General features: G+C 37.5%; 3 protein-coding genes across 8 annotated transcripts in view; 1 reads left to right on the top strand and 2 right to left on the bottom strand.

Annotated features, from left to right (window-relative positions):
- Window positions 1-15,296, bottom strand: part of ubap2l (ubiquitin associated protein 2-like) — a 46,422-nt gene extending 31,126 nt beyond the window's left edge. For 4 of the 6 annotated variants that reach the window (XM_012875400.3, XM_012875397.3, XM_012875399.3 and 1 more), the window contains exons 1-6: window positions 15,190-15,295; window positions 8,525-8,662; window positions 7,564-7,641; window positions 3,188-3,298; window positions 1,482-1,656; window positions 22-123 (exon numbers count right to left, since the gene is read on the bottom strand). In XM_012875400.3, the coding sequence (XP_012730854.2) occupies window positions 22-123; window positions 1,482-1,656; window positions 3,188-3,298; window positions 7,564-7,641; window positions 8,525-8,620 (562 nt within the window). In that variant the 5' untranslated portion in view covers window positions 8,621-8,662; window positions 15,190-15,295. Of the gene's footprint in view, window positions 1-21; window positions 124-1,481; window positions 1,657-3,187; window positions 3,299-7,563; window positions 7,642-8,524; window positions 8,663-14,986; window positions 15,091-15,189 lie in introns of those variants that run through there. The other 2 variants (XM_021322962.2, XM_036145280.1) reach the window with 2 other exon arrangements.
- A 2,835-nt stretch (window positions 15,297-18,131) lies between these two features.
- On the top strand, window positions 18,132-22,741 carry LOC105935045 (protein C1orf43 homolog). The gene is made up of 7 exons (XM_012875268.3): window positions 18,132-18,465; window positions 18,557-18,658; window positions 18,751-18,859; window positions 19,063-19,116; window positions 20,671-20,837; window positions 20,924-20,982; window positions 22,188-22,741. The coding sequence occupies exons 1-7, from the start codon at window positions 18,403-18,405 to the stop codon at window positions 22,393-22,395; spliced, it is 762 nt and encodes a 253-aa protein (XP_012730722.2). The 5' UTR covers window positions 18,132-18,402; the 3' UTR covers window positions 22,396-22,741.
- Window positions 22,742-22,836: 95 nt separating this feature from the next.
- The window catches only part of LOC118556096 (tuftelin-like), a gene marked incomplete at its 5' end in the record, with an annotated part of 28,230 nt that continues 26,939 nt past the window's right edge, over window positions 22,837-24,127 (bottom strand). Inside the window, 2 exon segments of the mRNA XM_036145282.1 lie at window positions 22,837-23,798; window positions 23,881-23,972. Of these exon segments, the coding sequence (XP_036001175.1) occupies window positions 23,720-23,798; window positions 23,881-23,972 (171 nt within the window).

Here is a 24,127-nt window from a genome sequence, read left to right on the forward strand (position 1 = left end):
CCGTAAAAGATGATTACTTACCCAGAATACCCCTTCCTCTGCCTCTGCCCCTCCTGCCTCGCTCTGCTCCTCTTCCAGCCAGTCCAGCTTTGCCACCATCCAAGCCGTTCTCCTGGCCTCGGACTGTGGTTATGCAGAGAGAGAGGGCAGTGTTGGATTACAAGGATGCAGTGCACACATTCCTCAGGGGGAAAAAAAAGCTTCAAAATGAGTCGCTACTAATACGGAGTAGTTTGTGTTGATATATTCCAATTTCCTTTTGAAGCCCAAGGTTAGATCTAGGAATTAGATCACACCCAACTTGATCAAGTTAAGATTGCAGGTCAAAATTCACTGAGTTTGCAAACCATCTATCCTATGCTGACCTGACAAACTCTTGTCAGCAATTAAATATAAGATAATTTCCCTGCTTTTGAAACATTGTGCTAAATATTTAACTATTAGAGGCTGTTCAGGTCTGCGTGCAGTACTGATCTAATGAGATATATAACATATAAACAGCAGCAGTCTTCATATTTTTAATCCAGCAATCTAAGAGAGAAATGCCCAACTTTAAAAGTAAGATCAGGAAATTCCACGTCTTTTTTAACAATTTAGGGAAACGCAGAATAAGACCTGTCTCTGAAAGTACAAAAACAATAATAGCCAATAATAAATCATCTTTATTGTCATTGCAACATTTATTCCAATGAAATTTGTTCTCTGCCTTTAACCCGTCCCCTTGGGGAGCAGTGAACTGCACCTGTGCGGCACCCCGAGAGCATTCTGGGGCACATTTATGTTTATCTGTGTATTCTTCTATATGCTTAGATGCATATTTTTAACCCTTTTTATTCAACATAAATTGCACTGTGCCTTGCAAAAATATTCACACACCTTGAATTTCTTCCAGGTTTTGTCCCGTTAAAACCACACATCATTGCATATTAGTGGGGCTTTATGTGGTAGAGCAAGAGAAAGGAGTGCCTAACTGTGGGAAAGCGAAAGAAGAGAAAATTATGCAAGATTTTCAGTGGACGGCCAAGTTGCGGCAGGTTTGCATTTGTGCCATATTTATATAATCCACGCATGTGGAGTATATACTTATTTGTAAGCAACTGGCGGCACTTGATTGTATTTCGGTGCGTCAGCGTAAAATTTACTTGTAATTAACGATTTTTTTTTAACATATATTCTTTTTCTTCCCTTTTAAAGATGTGAAAAGGTTGAGTGGGGTATGAATACTTTTGCAGGGCACCGCTTCTGTAAGAAGACATCATGCATACCAAAGTTTCGACGCAAAATACTTAAAACATCGTCTGGTTCCACAAATTTCTAAATTATAAACGACACTAATGTTCAGAATATGTTGATATTTCTGAAATCGGTAAAGAAACAGCATCTCGGGATGGAAATTGTTTTTTTGGGGGGCTAAAATAAGCAACTAAAGTATAGAGAGGAGTGATTTATTTGGGATGTTCAGTGACGTCGTAGAGACTTACACTCCCGTCCTCTGCTTGGTCCGCGGCCCCTGCGTGGAGCGCCGCCCCGACGGCGAGCAGCATCTCTCTCGCCTCCCCTCTCTCTGTTCTCTTTTCCGTCCTCACCGGTTTCTGCCTGGCTGGTTTCCTTCTGCCCTGACACCCCTTTCTTCTTGCCCACCATTTCCCAGGAGTCCTGAAGAAAAGAAAACCGTTAAAAATACGTTTCTCCTTCCTGCCCACAGGGGTAATGAATTTAACTTAAGATTGCTGGGGATTTACTAGTCGGTGACACAGCTGGTGGATAAAAAAAAATGTTTTTAGATGAATAAAACTACATGAATGATGCAGAGATGAAAACATTTCTGTTTTTGTTGCTAAGGCAGATCTTCCAAATGGGCCAGCAGTGGCTGCTGCTACCTTAATTAAGCAAAAAGAAATTGCTCCTCATCAATGACTCTGCCGTTAAACTAAGTTTATATATTCATTATTTTATCGTTTTAGTTTCTGTGCATGTTCAGCTGGGTATATTTATGTGTATAGTTTTTGATATATTTACAGCACACGCATTTCAAGTTTAATTTCAGTGCTTAAAGGACTGATCACATGTGAAATATTGTTTTATTGTGCTCCAGGGCTCCGACATGTTTTCCTTACAAAAAATAGACACATCCAGAACACTTTTTTAATAATATAAACACAAAACTGGAAAAAAGACGGATAGACAGACAGAAAAGGATATAATGGATGGACTGGCAGAAATGTGAAAAATGGACAGATGAGATTGGGTTGAAGTGATGCACAATATTTATATAATGGAAAGGCTAACTTTTTCCTTTAGATTAGAATCTGGCAAGTTTAAGAAACATTGGGAAAAATTGGTGAAATTCATATAACCAGTGAGATCAGATTTTCTCATGTGACAAAATTAGGGTTGAGAACCTTTTAGTGCTATACAGTTATTGCTGTTCTATAGTTTGTTTTCTTTGAGTGTTTAAGAAAGAAAAAACAGTATATTTCTATTGAAGTGAACATTTGTAGATATATCCATGAATAAGGAGGAGGGGAAGGGATTTTTTTCACATGAAGGTACGTGAGTTAAGATAAAAGAGTATAATTGTCACCTAGCGTATGCTTGGACTGTTGTGAATTTAATTTGGCTATGTTAAGTCTATGTCGGAAATGGATGTGATGGATGTATAAAATCTTTGAAAAGCACTTAATAAAAATGTTATTTAAAAAAAAAAAGAAAAATGAACAGATGAATGAAAAGATGGATGACAGAAAGAAGAACAAGTGAGTGGGGAAAAATGGATGTAGAGACTGAGGTCAACATAGCAACATTTATATAAAAATGGATGAATGAATAGAAATAAAAAGTGGGTGGATACTTCTAGGGAATATGCAGGGAAATAATTTTGGGGAAAAAAACAATTATTTTACTTCATTTTATTTTCAGGTCTAACCAGACCTAGAAAATCTTTACGGTGTAAAAATCCTGGTGTTCAGTTTAAGTAGCAGCAACAAACTAGAACAAAACAAAATGTCATTAGATAACCTATGCATCTTTTTCTCCTGACACACTTCTGTGTATAAAGCAGAACACTAAGAATCCTAAACCGTGCTGTAAAAGAAACGGCTGCTGCATTTTCTTCAGTGCGTGCAGATTACGCCTGGGTAGCACAGATTTCTCCAGAGGCTGCGTCTGAAACAATGAGCATACTCACAGTGTCTGGGCTGCCCTCCAGCAACACGTTAATAGCTCTGTTGACGTCCCCGTTGCAGTCGTGCAGCGCGATCATGGACTCGTCCTGGTCCTTGCCTGTGATGTCAACCAGCTGAAAGACAAGCAGAGCATCGATGAGACACAAAGATGAGCCCAGGCTTTAATTTCTGCCATGCAAAAGTCACAGTCCTTGTTATTATGATGACAAAAAGATGGAGCCCTTATATGAATAGAGTACTGAACAGATTAACAGTTATTAGCTGTTTTCTATCAAATAAAACAAAATTGTAGCTCAGCTTAAAAAGAGCGAAGCATAAACAACCTGATTATTCATTTTCTGAAGAAATTAGGACATAATCTCACAATACCCCTACAATAAATCGGCGGTATTTAAAATGGCCCATTCCACCAAAAGTAAAAGAAGTACAATATAAAATTCTGAATAGTTATTACCCAACAGGAGAAAATCTAAAAAAAAGATTTGGATTTGAAGTTGATAACTGTATTTTTTGCCATGAAGAACCTGAAACTATTGAACGTCTCTTCTATTCGTGTAGAGTCACAAGTAATTTTTGGCAGAACCTGCATATTTGGTTGAGTTCCAAAATAGAAAATATAACACCTTTTAATATAAATCAAATATTAACATACAAAAATGACATTGCGAAAGATATATCTGACATGATCAATATTGTCATGAGTATGGGAAGATATCATATACATGTATGTAAATGGAAAAATCAATAACCTTCATTATTATGTTTTAAAAACGAACTAAAAAATCTTCTATTCTTCTTTATCTTTGTTAGCTGACAAATATGGACATATACAAAAACTTCGTAGTCACAATTTCTTGTGCTTTAAGTCAAGTTAACATGATGCAAGGAATTGTCTCATTGCTTAAATGAGTCTGTCTCTGTTAATTGCTGATTTTAAATCCTACATATGTCATATTTATTTCCTTTTGGAGATTGGTTTTCTATGATTCATTGTAAATGCCTGTTTATTTTAATAGGTTAATTTATGTTTTTTTTTCTTCCTTTGCCTTGCAAAAGTAAAGTTGATCTTTTGTATATAACTGTTATTTTCTCTATTTTTGTAAAAACGCAAAGTGGAGATTCCTACTTGAGCATCTAATTAAGGTAATGTTCAATAAAGTTAAAATAAAAAAAATTTAAAAAATCTCTGGCGGTATGCAAAAAAAATAACCCTGATCAAAAGATGTTTGCAATCGTACAACGGTGGCAGTTTTCCAACAAGCACTTCTGAGTATTAAACTCCCGCTGGTGCTTGCTTAGCATCAGTTTTAACCGTCTCCACTGTGAAAAGTCCCAAAACTGGGTTTGAAAATGTGGATAGGTCAGAGGAAAGCTCTTTGGTAGGAAGGAACTTAAAAGGAGAGATTAAGGAACCGAAACTTCTTTAAAAAAACACTAACTTTAAAACTTGTTAATTTTACCTCTAATCTGCTAATTTAAAAAACTAACACAAGAGCATCTAAAAAAAAAAAAAAAAAAAAAAAAAAAGAATATGGTGAAAAAGTGAAACCATTATATGGTATTTCAAATATTGATTTCTTGTCATTTTTATCATTGTGGCTTACAGATAATATCATAGGAAAAAATTTAATGTCTCAGACAATTAGAAGAATGTTACATTAAAGTAATTAAAAAAGGGAAAATTTAAAACAGACATGTCTGGCTTGGTTGGGCCTCCATTTGCAGGAGTTTATGCATTAACGAGCCGTGGCATGGAGCCAATCAGCCTGTGGTTCTGCTGATGTGGAACTGAAGCTCAGGTTGCTTTGATGGGGGCCTTCAGGTCATCTGCATTGTTGGGTCTGGTGTCTCTCCTCTTACTGAAAATACTCCATAGATTCTCTGTGGCGTTCAGGTCAGATCTGTCTGCCGACCAATCAAGCACAGGTCTACCTACCATGGTCATTGAGCTCGCTTTTTGTACCTTTAGCAGTGTTGAGGGACCAACCCCTGAGGGAAAATGAAATCAGCATCTCTGTAACGCTCATCAGCAGGAGGAAGAATGAAGTTCTCTAAAGTATCAGATGGCAGAAGGCCACGTTGACTGTGGCCTTTAGAATATTTAGTGGCTCAACACAAGCTGATGACATGACTCCCTAAACCATCACCGACTTTGGAAACTTCACTTTGGACTTCAAGCTACAAGGATTCAGTGACTCTCAGGGTCAGATTCTCTCTACTCTTCCTCCAAACTCTGGGACCTGGTTTTCCAAATGAAATGCAGAAACTATTTTCATCTAAAAAGAGTCCCCAGGTCATTTTCTCTTAAGCCCAGCCAAGACGCTTGTAGCCCATGTGTGGGATTTGTCTGTGTGTGGTGGCTCTTGATGCACCGACTCCACCTCAGTCCTCTCCTTGTGACGCTCCCTTCTTAACTGGATTTAGCTTCACAATCATCTAAACCAGGGGTGTCAAACATACGGCCCGCGGGCCGAATCCGGCCCGCCAAACAATTTAGTCCGGCCCTGTGGCTAAATGCATTATCATTATAAAAAAAAAAAAAAAAAGCTTTTCCAGTGTCCTGTCTGGCAATGTGGCAATAAGATGCCACAAAGAGCTCATCAGATTTGACTTTCACAAGTGGACAAGAAAAAAGGAAGAGAATGATAAAACAATTATTGAAAAAAACATGTACTTTGTTTAATTGAAAATATGCAGTTCCGATATTGTCCACGAGGGGCGCTGTGTTTTAATTAGCAGATTAACCTTCAGGTGTGGAAAAATTCAAATAATTTCTTACTTTTTATCTGTTTGATGTATTTTGTCATGCAGGACAGTGTTTTTAAGTTCCAAAAAATGTAAATAAATGTTTTTCAACATTGTATAATCACTGTGATCAGTTCTTATGCATAATGCACAAGTAAATGTTTAACTGAGTAAAAGTATTGTTGAAATTGCACATACTTTTCTTAAAAACGCTGAGATTATTCATAATATATTGTGTAAAAGTGAAATTAACTTAATATAAAAATCAACAACAAGTCCACATTTATTAGTTCTATTTAATCTCGCAATGAGTTAACTTGTGTGGCCCTCTTGAGATCAGATTAAGCTGTATGCGGCCCCTCAACCAAAATGAGTTTGACACCCCTGATCTAAAGGGTGAAGTTGCCCCGGTTGCTGGTGCACCTTTTGCTACCACATTTTTTTTTTCTTCCACTTAACTTTCTTTGATAATGCTTGGACTCTGAACAACCAGCTTCTTCAGCAATGACCTTTTGTGGCTTAGCCTCCTTGTGAAGGGTGGTGATGACCGTCTTCTGGATCAGGAAACTTTTGCAGGTGTTTTGAGTTAATTCGTTCATTAGGATGTGACAACACAAGTTTACATTATTTTACTTTTTCGTGATATATTTTTTTGAGAAGCATAACTTTGGGGTTTTTGTCATCTGTAAACATGTTCATCAAAATTACAAGACTTAAATATTTCACTCCAAGTTTATTGAATCTAGTCATATTCAATAAATTTGAATATGGGTTTCAATGAGGCTCATTTGTCTGATGAAAAGTACCAATAACAGCCTTTAAACAAGTATTAAACACACAAACGTTAAATATTAAGCCTACACATCTGTATGAATTATTTAAAAATCGGTTTGATGTTTTTTATATGCTAGCAAAAAAAAATATATCATTGTTATTAACAGAAGGGCCTTAAAACATCAGTCTGTGAGTAATTGAGCTATATACCGTATTTCCCGGACGACAAGTCACACTTTTTCTCCTAGTTTGGCCGACCCTGTGACTTATAGTCCGAAAAATACGACGTGTTTACCTAAAGGCTGGTTCACAAGGCAAGATTTTTAGCCCGATTTTGCCCTGATCTACTCCTTCCGAGAGGTGCCGATTATCGCCGTCTCTTAAGATCATTTTAGGAGACATTCCTGCCTTGTATTAAGAGCGATTGGGTCCACTCTGTAGAACGTCGGGACCGATCGCCTCCATAGTGCAGCATATTCTTAAATCAACACCTCTTCTTTTTGTTATGTTTTTTTTTCTGTTAAGATTATTCCATAAGCAATTACCATTATTGTTCCTCGTTGTCCATGTTTATTTACTCTGAACTTACATTTGTTCCTGAGACAAACTGCACTAACTTCTAGTTCTGGTCCATGTGCAGCTGAATCTACAAACACAGTTTGGGCTCCATTCATACCACTATCAGGCTAAATATCTCCAGGGAGGGTTAATAAATTCCCCTAAAAACTTTGTGACATATGCAGTCTTGATTTAATCAACGAGGCCATTAGGTCACATTCTTGACGTCCCTTTTGGGGGGAGCAAACCTGCTCTGGCGCTTCGCCGTGTCGTATGGATGAAATACTGAGAAATGACTCACCTGTTTAACCTTCTCTTCAAAGTCTGCGTCATTGTTGTCCGAAATCATCTGCGCGAGTCGGATCTGCTCTGCGGTGGCCTGTACCAAAAATAAACAAAATAAATACATTGGGGGAAAAAAAAAAAAAAAAAAAAAAAAAAAACTTCCAACATTTGCATCCAGCCGAACTAGAAGATTTGCATTCTTCTAAAAACGCAGAACATGATTTATTTATATGTACTTATAAAGCCTCCAAATACAGAGCGATAAAAATGTTCAGCTAAAAGCTACTTAAGCTTAGTTGCATCCTGTTTCTGTTCCTTCTTAAGGGCACAGCAGTACGAACAGGAAAGTGTCAACAGGGAAAAAGTAATTCAAGTTAAACATTGTAAATTTTCAAAAAGAAATGCTGCCTCTCATTTTAAATAACTCGTGTCAGAGGTTGCCAAGAAATGTGAGTAAGCCAACTTTAAATAATGAGAATTATCTCAGCAGTGGCCTGAGCCATCACAAAAGATGCATTGGCAAATCAGGAGGTCATTTACCTAAATAATAAATTTTAGGATTAGAGCTCTCCAATTTCCCTAATATATAAATATAATTTCCCTTTAGCATCAAAACACTGAGCGAAACCTCTGTAAAGACTTTCATTGACATTTTTCCTATCCATCAACTTTCTATTAATATTCTTGGATACAGCAGTTATTTATATTTTTAAGAACAAAATGTTATAATATTTGTTTTAATCATCTTACAAACAAATGTCATAAGAAAATACATGTAAAGTTTTCATTAGCTGTAAGCCACCATTGTCAACTTTAACATCCTTGAAATACATCGGTGTGGAAAGAATCTGCACAAGTTTCACTTTTTGAAGCAAATTACTGAAATAAATGAACTTTTAAATGATGTTCTGATTTGAGACGCTTCTGTAGTAAAAATGCAGAAACTCTGAATGTGTTTATTATAGCGGTAGTGGTACCTGAGGCCTCTGCTTGTGCTGTGTCTGGCTCTGTGTCTGGCCCTGTGTCTGCTCCCAGCTGCCCCGGGCTCGGTTCCCGCCCATGGACGTCATCATTTACAGTATATACAAATAACAGTATTTACAAAGGAATAACACCTGAGGAGAGAGGGACAGGAGAAGGGTGTTAAACAAATGTGAGCGTGACCTATATATAAAACGGGAGTACTTCCTCATCTGGTAGCTTATTGTCTAGAGCTGGGGAAGCAAACAGTGATATCAGCGTTATTCCAACAAAAGCCCTAAAATAGTGCACCCCCTGTAAAAAAAAAAATAGTTTACACAGGGTGCTTTTGTTTCCTTTTTAAAAGATAAAAAAAAAAAACAAAAAAAAACTTTTGTCAGTGGACTAATGTAGACGAGAAACGAGCCTTGGTAGACACCCTGCTGTTCCACACAACACATTAACTTTTAGTAGCTTTCAGCAAACCAAGAGGTCTGCAACCTCCTACAACCAAGAACAAATATTTGTATTCCCTCTCACAGCAGCAGCCCATTTATCTGCACCAGCCTTATTTCATTGCTTTCTTCTGCGCTGGGATTGAAGAACAACGTCGCAAGAAGAAGATGGCATGGCCACGTTTCTGCTGATCTGCACTGATCAGTTTTTTTTTTTTTTGAGGCCAGTACAGATCTCTGATATTCGTTGGAGGTCTGACTTGCTTATTCAGATTTTGACCGATTCAGACTTATTTTCCAAGTAGCATAACACGATAAAAAGAAAGAGTAATATCCTGTAGGTTATTTGATAAGGTAGTTTAGACCCAAACTGAAAATGAAGGAGTTACAGGATTTTTTTTTACATTTTATGCATTACCTAAACGTGTTTAACCTTTGTTTTTTATTACACTCAAACAGTGCATTAAAGTAGAAGCAGTTGGGTGGTGCATTTATGGTCTATAAAAGGGAAATCTGGGTTTTGCATTTATTGAATAAAAAACATAAACCGAGTATTTTTTACTATTTGACCCACCAGCCACAGACCAGATCATGGGGAAAATTTATTCTAGTTACCAATTCTTCACGTTTACTTCAAAAAGCAACGCAGGCTTATTTCAGCTTTTAACAAATTTGTGGAAAACAAATGAAGTAGCAGATTTAGAAATAAATTCAGTTGAATTTTATTTATGAAGCGCCAATTCACAACACGTAATCTCAAGGCACTTCAAAGTCAAATTCAATCAAATCATCCAGAAAAAGCATAGCGACACACTGGACAGTGGTCTGCATTTTAAAGCTATTAAAATGTACTTGGGTTTTCTTAGATTCAAGCCTTTAACAATTTTAATTTCTTATAACAACGACTTCCCACAATTCATGTTCTAAATCACATCCTTAATGTCCAAAGGAGTCATTTTTAAATCCATGTGTGGGAAAATAATTTTACTTACTTCCTAGAAATCTGTCCTGGGTGCAACGGAAAACCCCTAATGGCTTTTGGAGACGACAATGTATAAACCACACAAATCACGAATCATTGCTTTGTGAACATAAATAAAAAATAATGAAACATCCAAATAAAAATAAGCCACATCTAGTGCTGACACAAGTGTGCATTTATACTGGTTCATTGTTTTTCTAATATTTTCTATTCTAGAAACCTGAGTTAACACACAGCTCAGTCTGAATATCCCTTGCAATTTTATTTTTGTTGCAGAAGCTTAACAGATGGAACAGCTGATTAAACTAAACATTTCTATCGATTGCGTTAGAAATATTTTCTATATTCCTCTGGCAAAGCTACAATCTTGTCTTCCCTTCATAGTCTAGTGTAACTTTAGATAATAAATGGTGTTACTCCACCCATTCACCACATACAATCACAAACACTGCTAAATATTTATTTATAAAAGCACCTCACAACAAGTGATCCATTTAAAAGTGCTTTACATGTCAATTTCTAAACAACACTGGGGGAAAAAAAACAAAAAAAAACTCAATAAAAAGGATCTAGAAGCCAAACCCTACAGGCCAACATTACTTAGAAATCAAAGTATCCACTAGCAACTATTTTATTTAATTTAAATCGGCCCATTTTTATTTATTTTTTTGTGCCCTGAGATCAGACTCTTGCCACTTTCTAGGAGCAGGACACACATGAACAATAACAGCCTACAATGAGCTGGCAATTCTGGCGTCTCTACATGTTTGCTGTGATTTTCTACAGCTCTCACCTTTAGCTGCCAGGAGTACACTTAACCTGCCCAGGTGGATGCCTATGTAAAATGTAAATGGTATTACAAAGATTTAATCCTTTTGGAAATGTCTGTCTTTTTTTTTTTTTATATACACACTATAAAAACAAAGAAGAGAAATTACACATTAAAGATAACTTTGAAGAAACTTCGTCTGAGACCAACATCAGACCAAATTTACCAGTTTAAAATTATTTCCAGTCACTAAAACTGTGAAAACTAAATGGAGCTCTACCCATCTCTCATATTATGGCAAAAAGTTTTTAAAACCACATTTAGCAAGCCACTAGTAGCTGGCGGCAGGCAAGCTACACCATCAAATAACCCTATTAATCAAAAGCAAATAATGACTTTGTTGTACTTCAGTTTAGAGTTGTCAAAATAATCAACGTCTTGGTATTAAAGAATAGGCTTGCTGCGATAATAAATTAATCGCATGATAAATTTTAATCGAAAAATTAAAATAATCACAATTTGTGAATGTATGCTTGCCTATTTGCCCTTGTGTTTCCGTCTACTCTCTCTGAGACGAGATAAAAGTTTTCAGTACGCTGCATCGATGTCTGCACCCCCTTTCCTTTTCATTTCCTCAGTGTAGGAGGAGTTAAATCTTGTCATGGCTTCCCACAGAAAAGGGGGTAATAATAATAATAATAATAATAATAATAATAATAATAATAATAATAATATAATCTTTACTTCATTGCAACATACATTCCAATGAAATTTGTTCTCTGCATTTAACCCGTCCCCTTGGGGAGCAGTAAGCTGTCACTGTGCGACGCCCGGGAGCAGTCTGGGGTTACGGGTCTTGCTCAGGGACCCAGAGCAGCAGCCTGTGGGAGTTGAGCCCAGACTCCTGGGACACAAGTGCAATGCTCTACCCACTAGGCCACCACTCCCCATAATCCTGACATAGTGGTGTGGTGGCTTGCAGGAGGTGCGTGAGGAATGGGGAATTGGATTGGATTTAAACCAAATGATGCCACGTGCTTAATTTGTGTGAGTCTGTAGGTCGATAGGATATACGTGCCTTATTATTCCATTATCATATTAATAGAAAAAGTTCTCCAAATGACAATATGATTTATTGCAATAAGTTTTGAAAAATGTATCGTCCAGCAAAATTTGTTATCGTGACATGCCTATTAAAGAAGTTAAATATCCAAAGATAATCATTTGCGTCGAAATCGATATAAACTGACATTCACAATTGCCCAAATTGTACAGAGTCAACCACAATAAATCATATGCGACTCCCTTTAGTCAAAACACAAAAGTGTTGTTCTGAGTGTTGTTTCTGTAAAACAGACGGACAGGGAGAAAATTTAATTAGCTACGCTAACGCTACAACACTAATGTTTGAGAGATACTTAAAAATGTCAGTAAAGCTCCTGTATCTGCAGCAGTGAAGTAGTAAACCTCCTGGAAGACATAAGCTAATGCTGTCTGCTTTTATTGGCTTTAAGGACACAGCCCAACAATGGGCTTTACGTCCTGAACCACGTAGCACTTCATTCTACTAAAGAACGAGTCAACGCAAAAAAATAATGAGCTGGCGGCTTAAGTCGACTAATTAATAGTGAAGGAACAAACTATGAGTTCTCTGTTTAGTCATAGAGGCATTGGAGGCTAATGTGGCTTATGATAGATAAGTTGTTGTGGAGCCAGACTGAAGCTGATAAGTGGAGCAGAAAAAAACTAAGAACCTGTAACTTACCCCACTGCTTTATTTGATCACTACAAATATACATAATACTGAATAACCAAAAAGGCAGAAATTGTGCAGAGCTGCTGCTGAATAAATTCGCTCATACCCGTATCCTTGTTCACATTGTGAAAAATCTGTCTTGTATGCCCCAGATATTTGTTTGTTTTCAAACTATTTCTTTTAGTGCGATTCTTTATCTCAGTTAACATTTTTATAAAAGTATATTGACAGGCAAACAGACGCACATTGTCACACACCGAAAACAAACAATTCTAATAAAATATTTGCATGTTTGAATCAAAGGTTCATACTTCCATCCATGAAGAATATTAACCCGCATACTAAGTGTTATCATGTCTAGTTTTGACAAACATGGAAGTGACAAAATCTTAACCAACAAGAACCCTGTGCTTTCAAAATAAATGTTGCCACGGTTTTCAAAATAGTATCAAGTTTGACAACTTCACTTGAGTTACACTATAAACAGAGGACAAGTAAAAAGGTATATTATACATAAGAAGCACTACTACTATGAATACATTTTTCAGAGGTTAGCGCTATATCTTTGATAAGTTTTATCAAAATGAAAAGACTAAATTACTGTTGTTTTTTGTGGTACACTTAACCACCGCTGGTGCTGGAGCTGCCTTTAGTTGTGCTTACACATTGATCGTTGCATCATCAAAAACTTCTCAAAAGATGAGACTAATGAAGAAAATTATCAGAACAGTAGAAACTGACGAGGATGATAGTAAACCAGGAACTAATTCTGGTGGCTACTTGTGCCATGTTCCATTTAACTTAGACCTGGGAATGACATGAAACCCAACTTGGCCATGTCACGGTTCCCAGTTCAAAACCCCGTTGAGTTTGCAAATTGATTTGTTCAGTGACCAGACCAACCTGGAAATTTCAACTCCTAAGTGAAAGTTGAATGTTTAATCAGTTGTATGCTTCAACCATACATGCCACAAAGTCTCTTTAGTTTTTATGACATAACAACAAAGTTATAAAGTCATGCTATATTACTGTTGTAAAATGACAGTTTGGGGGGGATAAATGAAAGGACTCACCTTGGAGTAATTATTATAAAATCTTTTGTAGTTACTGTTTTTAACTGATTTTTGTTTAGAAGTCTTGCACAAATACAGCGACACTGTTTAGCCCACGCCTATCACAGATCTTATGAAGAATGGTAAATATTGGCCTAATTTATTGGTCAATCAGTAAATTAACTGACAACAAAGAGCAACTTTAAAGTCTGTTATGATATTTTCCATAAAAGTATCTATACAAGAATATGCTGCACATTACTGCTCTTTTCTTTGTTATACTGTTTATTGTCTGCAGGCAAAACTCCAATCAAACCAGAAATTGGACAAGGAAAGCCTGATTGGTGCGTCCCCAATTAATAAATTAGTCTATGGTGTTCTGACAAAGGGTTGGGTTAAGATTAAAACCCACAGTGGGGAGTCTGCGTGATCACTGCCTGGGAGAATCAGGACAAAAGCAAAAAACCTAAAAAGCATTGTTTTCAATTCTGCTTTGGGGAATTCTAAGAAAAATGAAGAAGCCTGCAGTCAGTTAGGGAACGCCTCTAGTTGCTTTGTGGATCTATAAGGCTGGGTGGGTACGTTCCCTGACTTTATAGCCATTTAAATTGATCTCTCAGCTTTTACGTGCAGGGAGCCGGGGAGGAGAGGAAAGCAAAAGAGCTATCTTGGTCTCTGTGTAAGTCCTATAAAAGCAGATCCAGGCTTAATTAGTCGTGCAACAAAAGAACATGCAGACGCCAAAACAAACAGTGTCAGGCAGACCTTGGTCGTAAAGAAAATGGTTATCCAAGCTATGTTGGGCGACTACTTAATCTTGCTCGGGTTACGTAAAAGCAATGTTTTGACAAGCCCATAATAAGCAAACCCTTGGCCGGGGCCCGTCGCACAAACAATTGCATGTCACTTCGACCATCCAGCCACATGGTCAACCTGTTAGCCCAGCAGCTAATCCCTGAGAGAAAACATCTAGCTGTGAAAGCCACGGTGGGCTTCCGCTTCTCACGTCTTCACCTCATGGCGACAGCGAGGCTAACTTCGCCAGCTAACGAGAGCTAACACAGATCCCGAACCCTGTCCGCATAATAGCAGCATTACCGGGGTTAGCTTGACTACGCTGCATAGCCAACAGGTTAATTAGCTCTCCGCCCGTTGAACGAGCTCCGGAGCTTTCACAGTCAAAAATAATAAAAAGAAAAACAAAGAAAGAAACAAAAAAAAAAAAACGCCCTGTTGCCATAAGAGTACTGCTAATAACTTGGAGCTATGCTAAGTAACGTCGTTCGCCTTCGCTAACTGTGTAACTTTGGCTAGGTTAGCAACTTAGCAGTTTGCGCACTCCAACGTTTACAACCAGTGCCCCGCCGGTGTGCCATCAAACCCGGGCTTTCTACTGGGAAAACACCGAGGCTTGAGGCAGGCCTGCAGGCCGCTAGGATGAAAATAAATAACAGGCGATACTGACCAGAAACCCGGCTCAATATATTACACGCAGCTACAGCCGACAAGAGCTCTCGCTGCCGAACTGCTGCTCGGATTCGGAGCAGTGTGCAAATTCTTGAACTTCAACTTTGTTAGGGGGAAAAAAATTAAAGGAAACAATAATTATTTTTTTTAAAGAAACCGAGCCAACTAGCTCGCAGACAATAAACGAGAGGCTGAATTTACCTGTTTCTTTTCCACTCTGACACCACGGAGAACTGCGTCACGTGGTTTTTTACAGAGCCGCTTCTAGGAAACCGGAGCTACACCACGTGACCACGCTCGGATATGTGCGGTTTGGTATCATCAGCCGAGTTGTGACATGCTGGAGATGTTGATGCACGATGCAGGAGACGGTAGGGTGGAAGAGAGGAACTGCAGCTGGCATGTGTCCTCACTGAGGAAAAAAACAAAACAACAACAACAACAAAAAATCATTGGTTACAGCTCTACAGGTACACAAAAAGGTCAGATAGTTAATTAAACAAACTCTATGCCATGAAAAACGGAGGACATCTTGAGGACAAAATGAAAAGGTCCCCAGTACCTAATCTGGAAAAGTGTGCAGCAGTCCAGAACAGGGGTGTCCTAACTTTTCATGGCGTGGGTGTCAAATGTAAAGGGAAAAAATATATAATATAAAATAATAAAACTGCTCAAACAACTACAGTGACCGAAAAATTATGTTGTGAATTAAAATATGAGAATCCAATCGATATCTTAATTAAACAAATTTGTCAGATTTTCGGTCGGGAAAAAGATGTGTAAATCCTTGTAGATCTAAAACTTAAAAAGGGTTGCACATTTGCTTTGTTAAAAGATGGCTATCTGTGTTTGCACATTCTTTTAGGCATGAAATCAATTTATACATTTCTTGTCTATTCTCAGCCACAAAACAGGATTTTAGTCTTTGTTTGAGAACATTTGCTGTATTCAGCTAAATTTAATAAATTAAGAGTAGGTTGTGGTGCACCAAAGCCTGCGTTTCAGTAAAAACCATTTGGATATATATGGTCCTATCATGAAATTAAAAAGGACCTAAAAAAAATAAAGAGAGATTTGTGTTGCACCAAACATTTTCTATTGTAAGGAGATTTTAACTTGTCTGTAATAATTTTGCCCTAGTTAAAAATATAAAGTCAAAATTTTTGAGCCAAATCATCTGCAGTTGGGGGCCGTACAAAATAAATCCAGGGGCTACAAAATGGCCCCATCGTCACACTTTGAGCCTGATCTACAGTTTTATAAATTTTTCAAGCCAGATAAATGGAGTTCCTAGTGTGTCAAAAATATTTGTCCATTTAAGATATTTGCACATGCAAGCTTCTCGTATTCTTCACATGTTGCATCCATCCGGCAAAATGGTTGTACAATATATTTATGGTGCTTGCTCAGTACTTGTTATTTTAAAATTAGTTTTATTGTCCAAAGCACTGATAGTAATGAAATAACACCAGTGCTACCTTTGCACCAAGTTTCTGTTCAGTCTGAGTAAAGAACTGATTTTTTGTTGAGAGTTGGTAGGATAGTTAAGGACAAAAAACACAATTGTTTCAAACTCACTCTCTAAAGTTCCAGAGTTACTTTATCTTTGAGTCAGTTGTTTTAAAAGACAAAACAAAAAATAACACTGAACTGTGCTTTAACAGTTTTAAATGGCACAGATTTTACTTAGATGAAAAAACAGGGCCATACCAGGCTGAACCATTCAATTTTTTAACCATATATTATTAAGGAAAACAGGTGACAATAAATCAATCAATACATACATACATACATACATACATACATACATACATACATACATACATACAAACATACATACATAAAACAAGTTTAAATAAAATCTGTTGCCTTTCATTTGTATTTGGCTACAGGTTTTTCATTTGGTGACAAATGATGTATACAGTAGTTACATATTTACAAATTTTAGGTTTTCTGCTGTTGTGCTCTCTTTGTTTTCCTGGGTAGCTAACTTTTTATACAGGAGCATAAGAAACTATAATGATAATGACAAATGTTTTGAAAATAAAATAAAATAGCCAAACAGTTGGGTTAAATTCCAACGCATTTCTAATATTAATGGGAAAACAATAATGATGAGAAAAATGCTGCCACTGCAATAATCCTATGTGTTAATCATCCATCCACCCATTCATTTTCTGACCCGCTTAATTCCTCATGGGGTTGCAGGGTATGTGTTAATCATTTAATGTACAATATTATATAAATAAAAAAAGACATAGCAGAATTATCATTATAAATGGTAATGAATGTGTTCTTGGGTAACTAATGTTTTATACACAAACAATCATTATAATGAAAAAACTAAACCCATTATGATTAAGGTTTTTAAAAACAATGAAAGACTAAAAAAGCCAGTCAGCTGGGTTAAATTCCCATTACTTTTAAATATAAAAAATATATATAATAATGTACAAATGCTGCCACTGCAATTATTAGTATTACTAATACTAATAATAGTCTGAAATCCTCCACCATACAAACTTTGACTCAACCTCAGCTGAGCTGCTGTCATTACACCTCTGTTCTGAGGAAACATTGGGTGGAGAGTTAGTTTTAAATAATGGTTATATTTTGTCTGCTTTATTATATCTCATTTTTATATGGACCATTCCGTGTCTACAATAAACAATACTATAATATAATGTGTTAATCATTTAATGTATAATTTTATACAGATACAAAAAGACATCTGATTTAAATTTTAGTATTATTATAAATGGTAACAATGAGAAAAGTGCTGTAAAAATTGCTACTGCTAATAATGATAGCAGGATTAGAATTTATGGATTGTATATAAATATTGAAATATAATAGGGTTTAATGTGTTAATAATAATAATAATAATAATAATAATAATAATAATAAAGGGTAAGCCAACAAACGTTTTCTACAGGGTTTTAAGTGTACATTTAAACAATAAATATGCCGAAAAATACATCAGGAAACCTGAGTTTGGAAAACTTTTAAATGCTGATATGACGCATATGTCAAATCTTCGTCCAAGGTTTTGTACTTAGAGGTAAATCAGATCGTTTCATCACGGTTTTGTGCGCCGTCTTGATTCGCACTCCGCACCAGCAGGGGGCAGCACTGCGCCATCTTGTTGTTATTACACACTGTCGTCGGCATCCTGTCAACTCAAAGCTAGCTCAAGCTAAAACTGGCACTGGAAATCCTCGAAAGCTATGAGAGGGATGTGTTATGTTATTATATTATATGAAGTTCCATAGAAAAATCATCCCGGTGCAGAGATGTAAGAAAAAAAGCAGTGTGAGCTGCGGTGACGGGTTTTAGGATTTTAAATCGAACCTGCTCTTAGCTATCGAGCTAATGTAGCCACGATCGTTGAACTTGTCGAAGTTTCCATACAGGATGGCAGATTCATCGCCTCTGTCCGGGGTCAATGTTGTTTTGGTCATGGCTTATGGCAGCTTGGTGAGTTGGTTACGTTTTTTGACGAACCTGTTGTGTACAGTTGTGTAAAATCGTTCAGCTGCAAAGCCCTGGTGTCTGGCGTTGTGTGCAGGTGTTCGTGCTGCTGTTTATCTTCGTCAAAAGGCAAATCATGCGTTTTGCGATGAGATCCCGCCGTGGACCACACGCACCTATTGGCCACAATGCGCCGAAGGTAACCGGAGTCTTCACGCCTTCGGGATCTCGTACGTCTACTTCTATTTGACGCACGTTCAGCTGTAACTTTTCTCTGGGATCCTTTGACAGGGTCTGCGGGAAAACATCGACTCCAAGCTTTCCAAGGTCCAGGAGATCCGCTTCGAGCCTCGGCTCTTATCAGAGGGGGATGACAGACTCAGGCGGGGACCACAGATGAGTGGGTCACATTTTATGCTTCGTTTATTACTCATTGAAATGCTTATTGTTTGTTTATTGTTTTCTCGTCAATGTTTTTAAACATTGTTTTTTTTTGTATTTTTTTTGTATATGCTTTCTCCCGCATGTTCGAAATAAAGATATCAATTCAATTCAACTCAATATTTTTAAAAAAATGTAACAACTTCTTACTCTAACTCTAAGGTTGCTACAACTATCTGTACCGAATGAAAGCCCTGGATGCCATTCGTGACTCAGGTGAGTTTTTTTTTAGTGTATTAAAGCAAAATTATCATCATTGTAACTGCAGGCAGTGTCAGAAATCTACAATTATTTCTTCTGGGGGCAACGCAGCAGTACAAACTCGCCTTTATCTGATATTCTGAACAAATAATAATAAAACAACTTCATTCTTGAATCAATTGTTTGTTACATATTTTGGAAATCCTTCAGACATTAATATTCTAACTATAACCCCAGTCTGTTAGATCTTTAGCTTAACATGTTAACTAATTCAACTGAACCCTATATAGGGCTGGCCAGTGTCTCATCCATCAGAGAACTGACCAAGTGTTTAGGTAAATTAATCTAAGCAGCCATGATCCTGAGCAGCACAGTGTTGCTTTGGCTGTGTAGACTGTAAAAATGTGAACATCTGGCTGCGCGTGAGGTAGAGCTTTTCTGAAAAATATGGGTGTATTCAGATGTATTAATCACTAGAGCCAAGAGAGGAGGACGGGATTGCTGTTTTATTCAGCGTTTTGCACTTTCTACTACAGAACAACCTCAGGGGCAAAGAAAGGAGCAACATTCTGATCTTTGGCCAAGTTAAATATGATGGATAGAAATAACATATTGCCCAAACCCTGCACCCTCCAGACTCCTTAAAACAAAAATCCAGATTTTATTGCTATGACATTGTATAACATTGAAAAACAACCTTTAATTAAGTGCATTTATTCAGTAGGGGGAAGGGGAAATCCTGCTATTTATACTTTTATGGCCCCATTCTTGCCAATATAGCAGCACTTTCATCTAATGCACTTACGCTATTGAAAGACCCAGCGGCTATCCATTTTAGGTTCTAGAAATGAATGTCTTTATTGTCCAGTTCACATTAGTACAACGAACTGATCATTTTGTGCAAAATGTAAGTTATTGTAAGATAATTTTACATATACAGCTATTTATGTAGATGAATAGAAAATATATTTACCCATTTACGCATGTATGTTACAGAATAGACAAAGAGCCGTTAGCAAAATGGAACGAATCTTCCACTGTAGTAATCAGTGGACTGCGCCACTCACTGAATATATACGTTTTACAAAACATGGAAACAAAATACTTTTGTTTGCAGACCTGAGAGAGAGAAGATTAGGATGTGACTTTAAATCAAAGTCGCCAAACATTAGTTTCCTCCCCGTTAACCTGTGGTAACCCGTGGCTGTATGTGCTTTCTCTGAAAGGACAATCATTGCACGTCATGCTTCAAAGCAGGACACTAAAGCATTTTTTTTATTTTTGGTTTATCATGCTACTAATAATTTTGCAATTTTTCGAAGTACTGGACCGATTTCATCAGCCTAACAGGTCAGTCAGTAATTTCACAGGTTCCTGCGATGCACTTCTGTTCGTTTAGTGATCTGTGAACACGAGTCCTTTAAACATTAGCACAGCAGCAGATGACGTTTCAGGCGCTGGATCAAACTAAAAACTGATAAACTTGGTTCTAAACAGTAGAGGGGATGAACAAACAATGACTGCAACATTTTCAATTCTTTCAACGTGTGTTTGGCTGTTTCTGTTCAGGAATACCTCTGCAGGAGATAAGTGGCACTCCCAGCGCGTTCACAGGACGCAGCTTCAGGAGCTGGCTGGTGGAGCTGCGCAATTCCCACTCCTTGATCAAGAGCAGCCGGAGCGCGCTCATCGATCGCCTACTTGAAGGATACGACAGCGCCCGGCATGGAACTGGGGTAGATAAAGGCGCTGCTCCGTTAACCCCCTGCGTCTAATAAGGGGACGGACCTGACTAACTTTCCCCTTTGCCCGTGTGTGTCAGGTGTTCGGCGAGGCAGAGTTTCTGGAATACCAGCAAGCGCTCGATGAACTGGTTGATGTGTAAGTTCCGCCGTGCTGGTCCGGACTTGAAAATGATTAGGCTTTGTAACAATGTTGGGACGGCTACTTTAGTTCACATTATTCACATCCACTGGGAGAGATGTGCACAGCTACTGAACCATACTTTATCACTTAAAGCTTCATACGGGTGCACTCACCTTAAATACAATCAAAAGGCATGAATGTCCTTTAGAGCTTTTGGGGATTTAATTTGTGTCTTCAAAAGTGGATTAGTTATGCAAACCAGAAATCTTAATGAGTGTAAAAGGCAAAGTTTGTGTTTAATTGTGGATTTCCTCTGATCCACACAGGCTTAGATTCTGGCTTGATGTGAAATCTTACCAAAAACAACTTCTAGATGCATTAAATGTGCTGCTTTCCACCCCCCCAGAGCGCCGATACATCGTTAACCTGCAGCTGCTCACACGTAAAAGACAATTCCAGTTGGGTTGATTCATACAGCACAAATTCACAGAAATTGTTTCTATAAAAGGCACTATTGAAGATTTACAAATGCAATTTATAGACAAGTTAGTCTGTTCCTGTGGTCAAATTCACATTCAATTACAAACGTTAGTTGGACTGCCAGTAGTATTTGGGAAATGCATCAAGTTTATGGAATAATTAGAAGGGAGAACTACCCCCAAGTCATTTATGTTTCACCTAAAAGGAGAAAAAAATAAAATAGAAATCAGCAGGTAAAGCGTGATCCCCGAGGAGATAACATGCGGTGACGAAAAAAAAATATTCTTGACCTCCATGAATAGTTAGACTATGCTAAAAAGCCAGAGATGTGGCAGTAAACCAAATTTAATTTACCAATTCTGGCATGAATAACCTAATATTTTCTAGCCACATTGCTGTTGGCTAGAAAAAAAAAATTCTGGTTTCTCTGAAACCTTTAGATATTTAACCACGTATTACAGCGCATATGTCCATATTTGATCCTGTATGTATGATGTATTCTCATTGTGTATTGGAGCCAAATATTAAAACATGAACCTAGCTTATGTCTATATAAAAAAAAAAAAAAAAATCACTAAAGTTGGTGCATTATTAGTGTACCAAGAAAAATAGTTGAAATAAAGTCATTAAGACTAAAATGTATGGCAGTCATGAAAACGTCTGATCAGTAAGGACCGTTTTGCTGATGGTAACAGAGACGTTCATCAGGTCGACAGTCATCCCTCTTCTCTCCCCCACAGTGTGAAGGCCTACTCCAGCACCACCAGCCTGGACCAGCAGCACCAGTCTGCAGCCAAAGACCTGACGGGCTCCCCCGTCCGCAGCACTCCCTCCACCATCCAGGTCACCTACCTGCCCTCCACGGGCCAGCGCAGCAAGAGGCCCAAACACTTTCTGGAGCTCAAAAGCTTCAAAGACAACTACAACACGCTGGAGAGCACGCTTTGAAACTCGGAGGGGATGTGTGCGCGACAATTACCGAAAATCTGCAAGGCTGTGTTTTATAGGTGGCGCTTTCAAGTTGAAGACATTCTGGGAGTTTATCAGGCTTTCCTGTTAGGACCTAATTAATTGTGTTAAGAGGGAAATCAAGCCCAACCTAATATGCATTTCCTTTTTGAATAAGTTATTTAATGTCTCCAAAAGTCCAACTGTAAATACAAATTAGTTTTTTAATTATGTGTTTGCACCGATGTGAAATATTTAAGTTCTAACTTATTGATGCAGTTTGATTTGTATTTATGTGAGCTGTGGTTATGTGATTAAAAAGGTGGAGAACAGGCAATCACGTTCAGTTCCTCGTTGATCCTCTGTTATTTATAGGACCACTAGGTGGCAGTATAAGCCTTCAATTAAGCCCTAGGATAAGAAGCTACGACAACACGTTCAGATTATCCTGTTTCTTTTATTTTGGGTTTAAATTAGAGTGGATAAAATCTACAGCAAAAATGCTTAACATTTGGGTATCTATCTACAGTGTTTACAGAAAAACAACAAAGTATTAACAATAAGAAGTTGGAAGATGCAAACAATACAAAAGTTAAATAAGCATTATTAAATACATTTTTCGCAGCAGTTAAACCTGGACACAGACCATGTTGGAGCAATTCTCTGCAGATTGGAGAAGGAAACAGTTTGGAGCATGACTGGAGTATAAATACACCATAAGTTAAGAGTTTCAATACATTAAATGTTTCTTTTTCTACACATATGAGCCACTAATGTTAGCGACATCCTAATAAAGTATGCGCCAAGCATTGAGGAATCTTACCATGATCCCTAAGGAAATTTTAACTGGTATATAAAAAGGTGCTAACACACTCAGAACCCTATGATCTTTTTTGATGTAACTCAGATTAGTTTTCTAAAAGCTTACCTAAAAAAACTGCTTATTATTCAGCACAAGAGACGGCATGAAGCTCTGAACTCTTGCCACTGTATCCTGAAGGCTTCTCTGTCAGAGTACAAACCACACAGGCTTGTGCCTGTGTGTAACATCCAAGAAATCAGCACATTTCATTTAATTGCTTTCGAGTAATCAATCATGTTGCACTATTTTTTTTATACTTTTTATTTTTTTTGACATGCAACAATGATCCTGAGTGTAAAATAACCACAGTGTTAACAACTGTGAGGTGATAACTTAAAAATGAGGTCGGTTAAACTGGTGTTTCCCATCACTGCAGATCTACCATATAAATATATATAGAAGAGTGAATTAGTTAAAAAAAAAATTTACACATTTGTTTTGGATAATATTTTTAGATATTGCTCAGGATCTGGTCTCGATGACTTTGATGAAAGGCAGGACTTTGTCGGTCGGGGTCGGGGATGCTGGAATCAAAGGTTTGCTGCAAAAAAATGACAACAGTAAGCTCACGTGTAGATCCGATGAGCTTTGAGTAGAAATGGAAACAAGAGGCGTTTCCTCACCTATAAACAATTTCTGGCTTGTTTTCTGTGGACAGGGGAGGAGGGTCCCGTCCTGCCAGGAAGTGCTCCATGTGGTCGTGCAGTTCCTTGTTCTGCAAGCAGGAAGACATAAAAACCAAGAATCATCATCCTCATTGTATGCAAAAGAAAAGGTGCAAGTAGGGCTGTTTTTTTTTTTAAAGGCATGCCAATTTACAATTACTCTGCAAACTATCATAAGAGCAGAAATTTGTAATTTAAAAGCAAA

This window comes from Fundulus heteroclitus, chromosome 13 (assembly GCF_011125445.2).
Source record: "Fundulus heteroclitus isolate FHET01 chromosome 13, MU-UCD_Fhet_4.1, whole genome shotgun sequence".
Classification (NCBI taxonomy): Eukaryota; Metazoa; Chordata; class Actinopteri; order Cyprinodontiformes; family Fundulidae; genus Fundulus; species Fundulus heteroclitus.

What these genes read in the sequence shown, in the direction of transcription:
- LOC105935045 (XM_012875268.3), top strand. Translation starts at nt 18,403, where the DNA reads ATGGCAGATTCATCGCCTCTGTCCGGGGTCAATGTTGTTTTGGTCATG. An exon ending in GCGCCCGGCATGGAACTGGG is followed by an intron (nt 20,838 to 20,923) that starts GTAGATAAAGGC and finishes CGTGTGTGTCAG; the next exon opens with GTGTTCGGCGAGGCAGAGTT. An exon ending in CTCGATGAACTGGTTGATGT is followed by an intron (nt 20,983 to 22,187) that starts GTAAGTTCCGCC and finishes TCTCCCCCACAG; the next exon opens with TGTGAAGGCCTACTCCAGCA.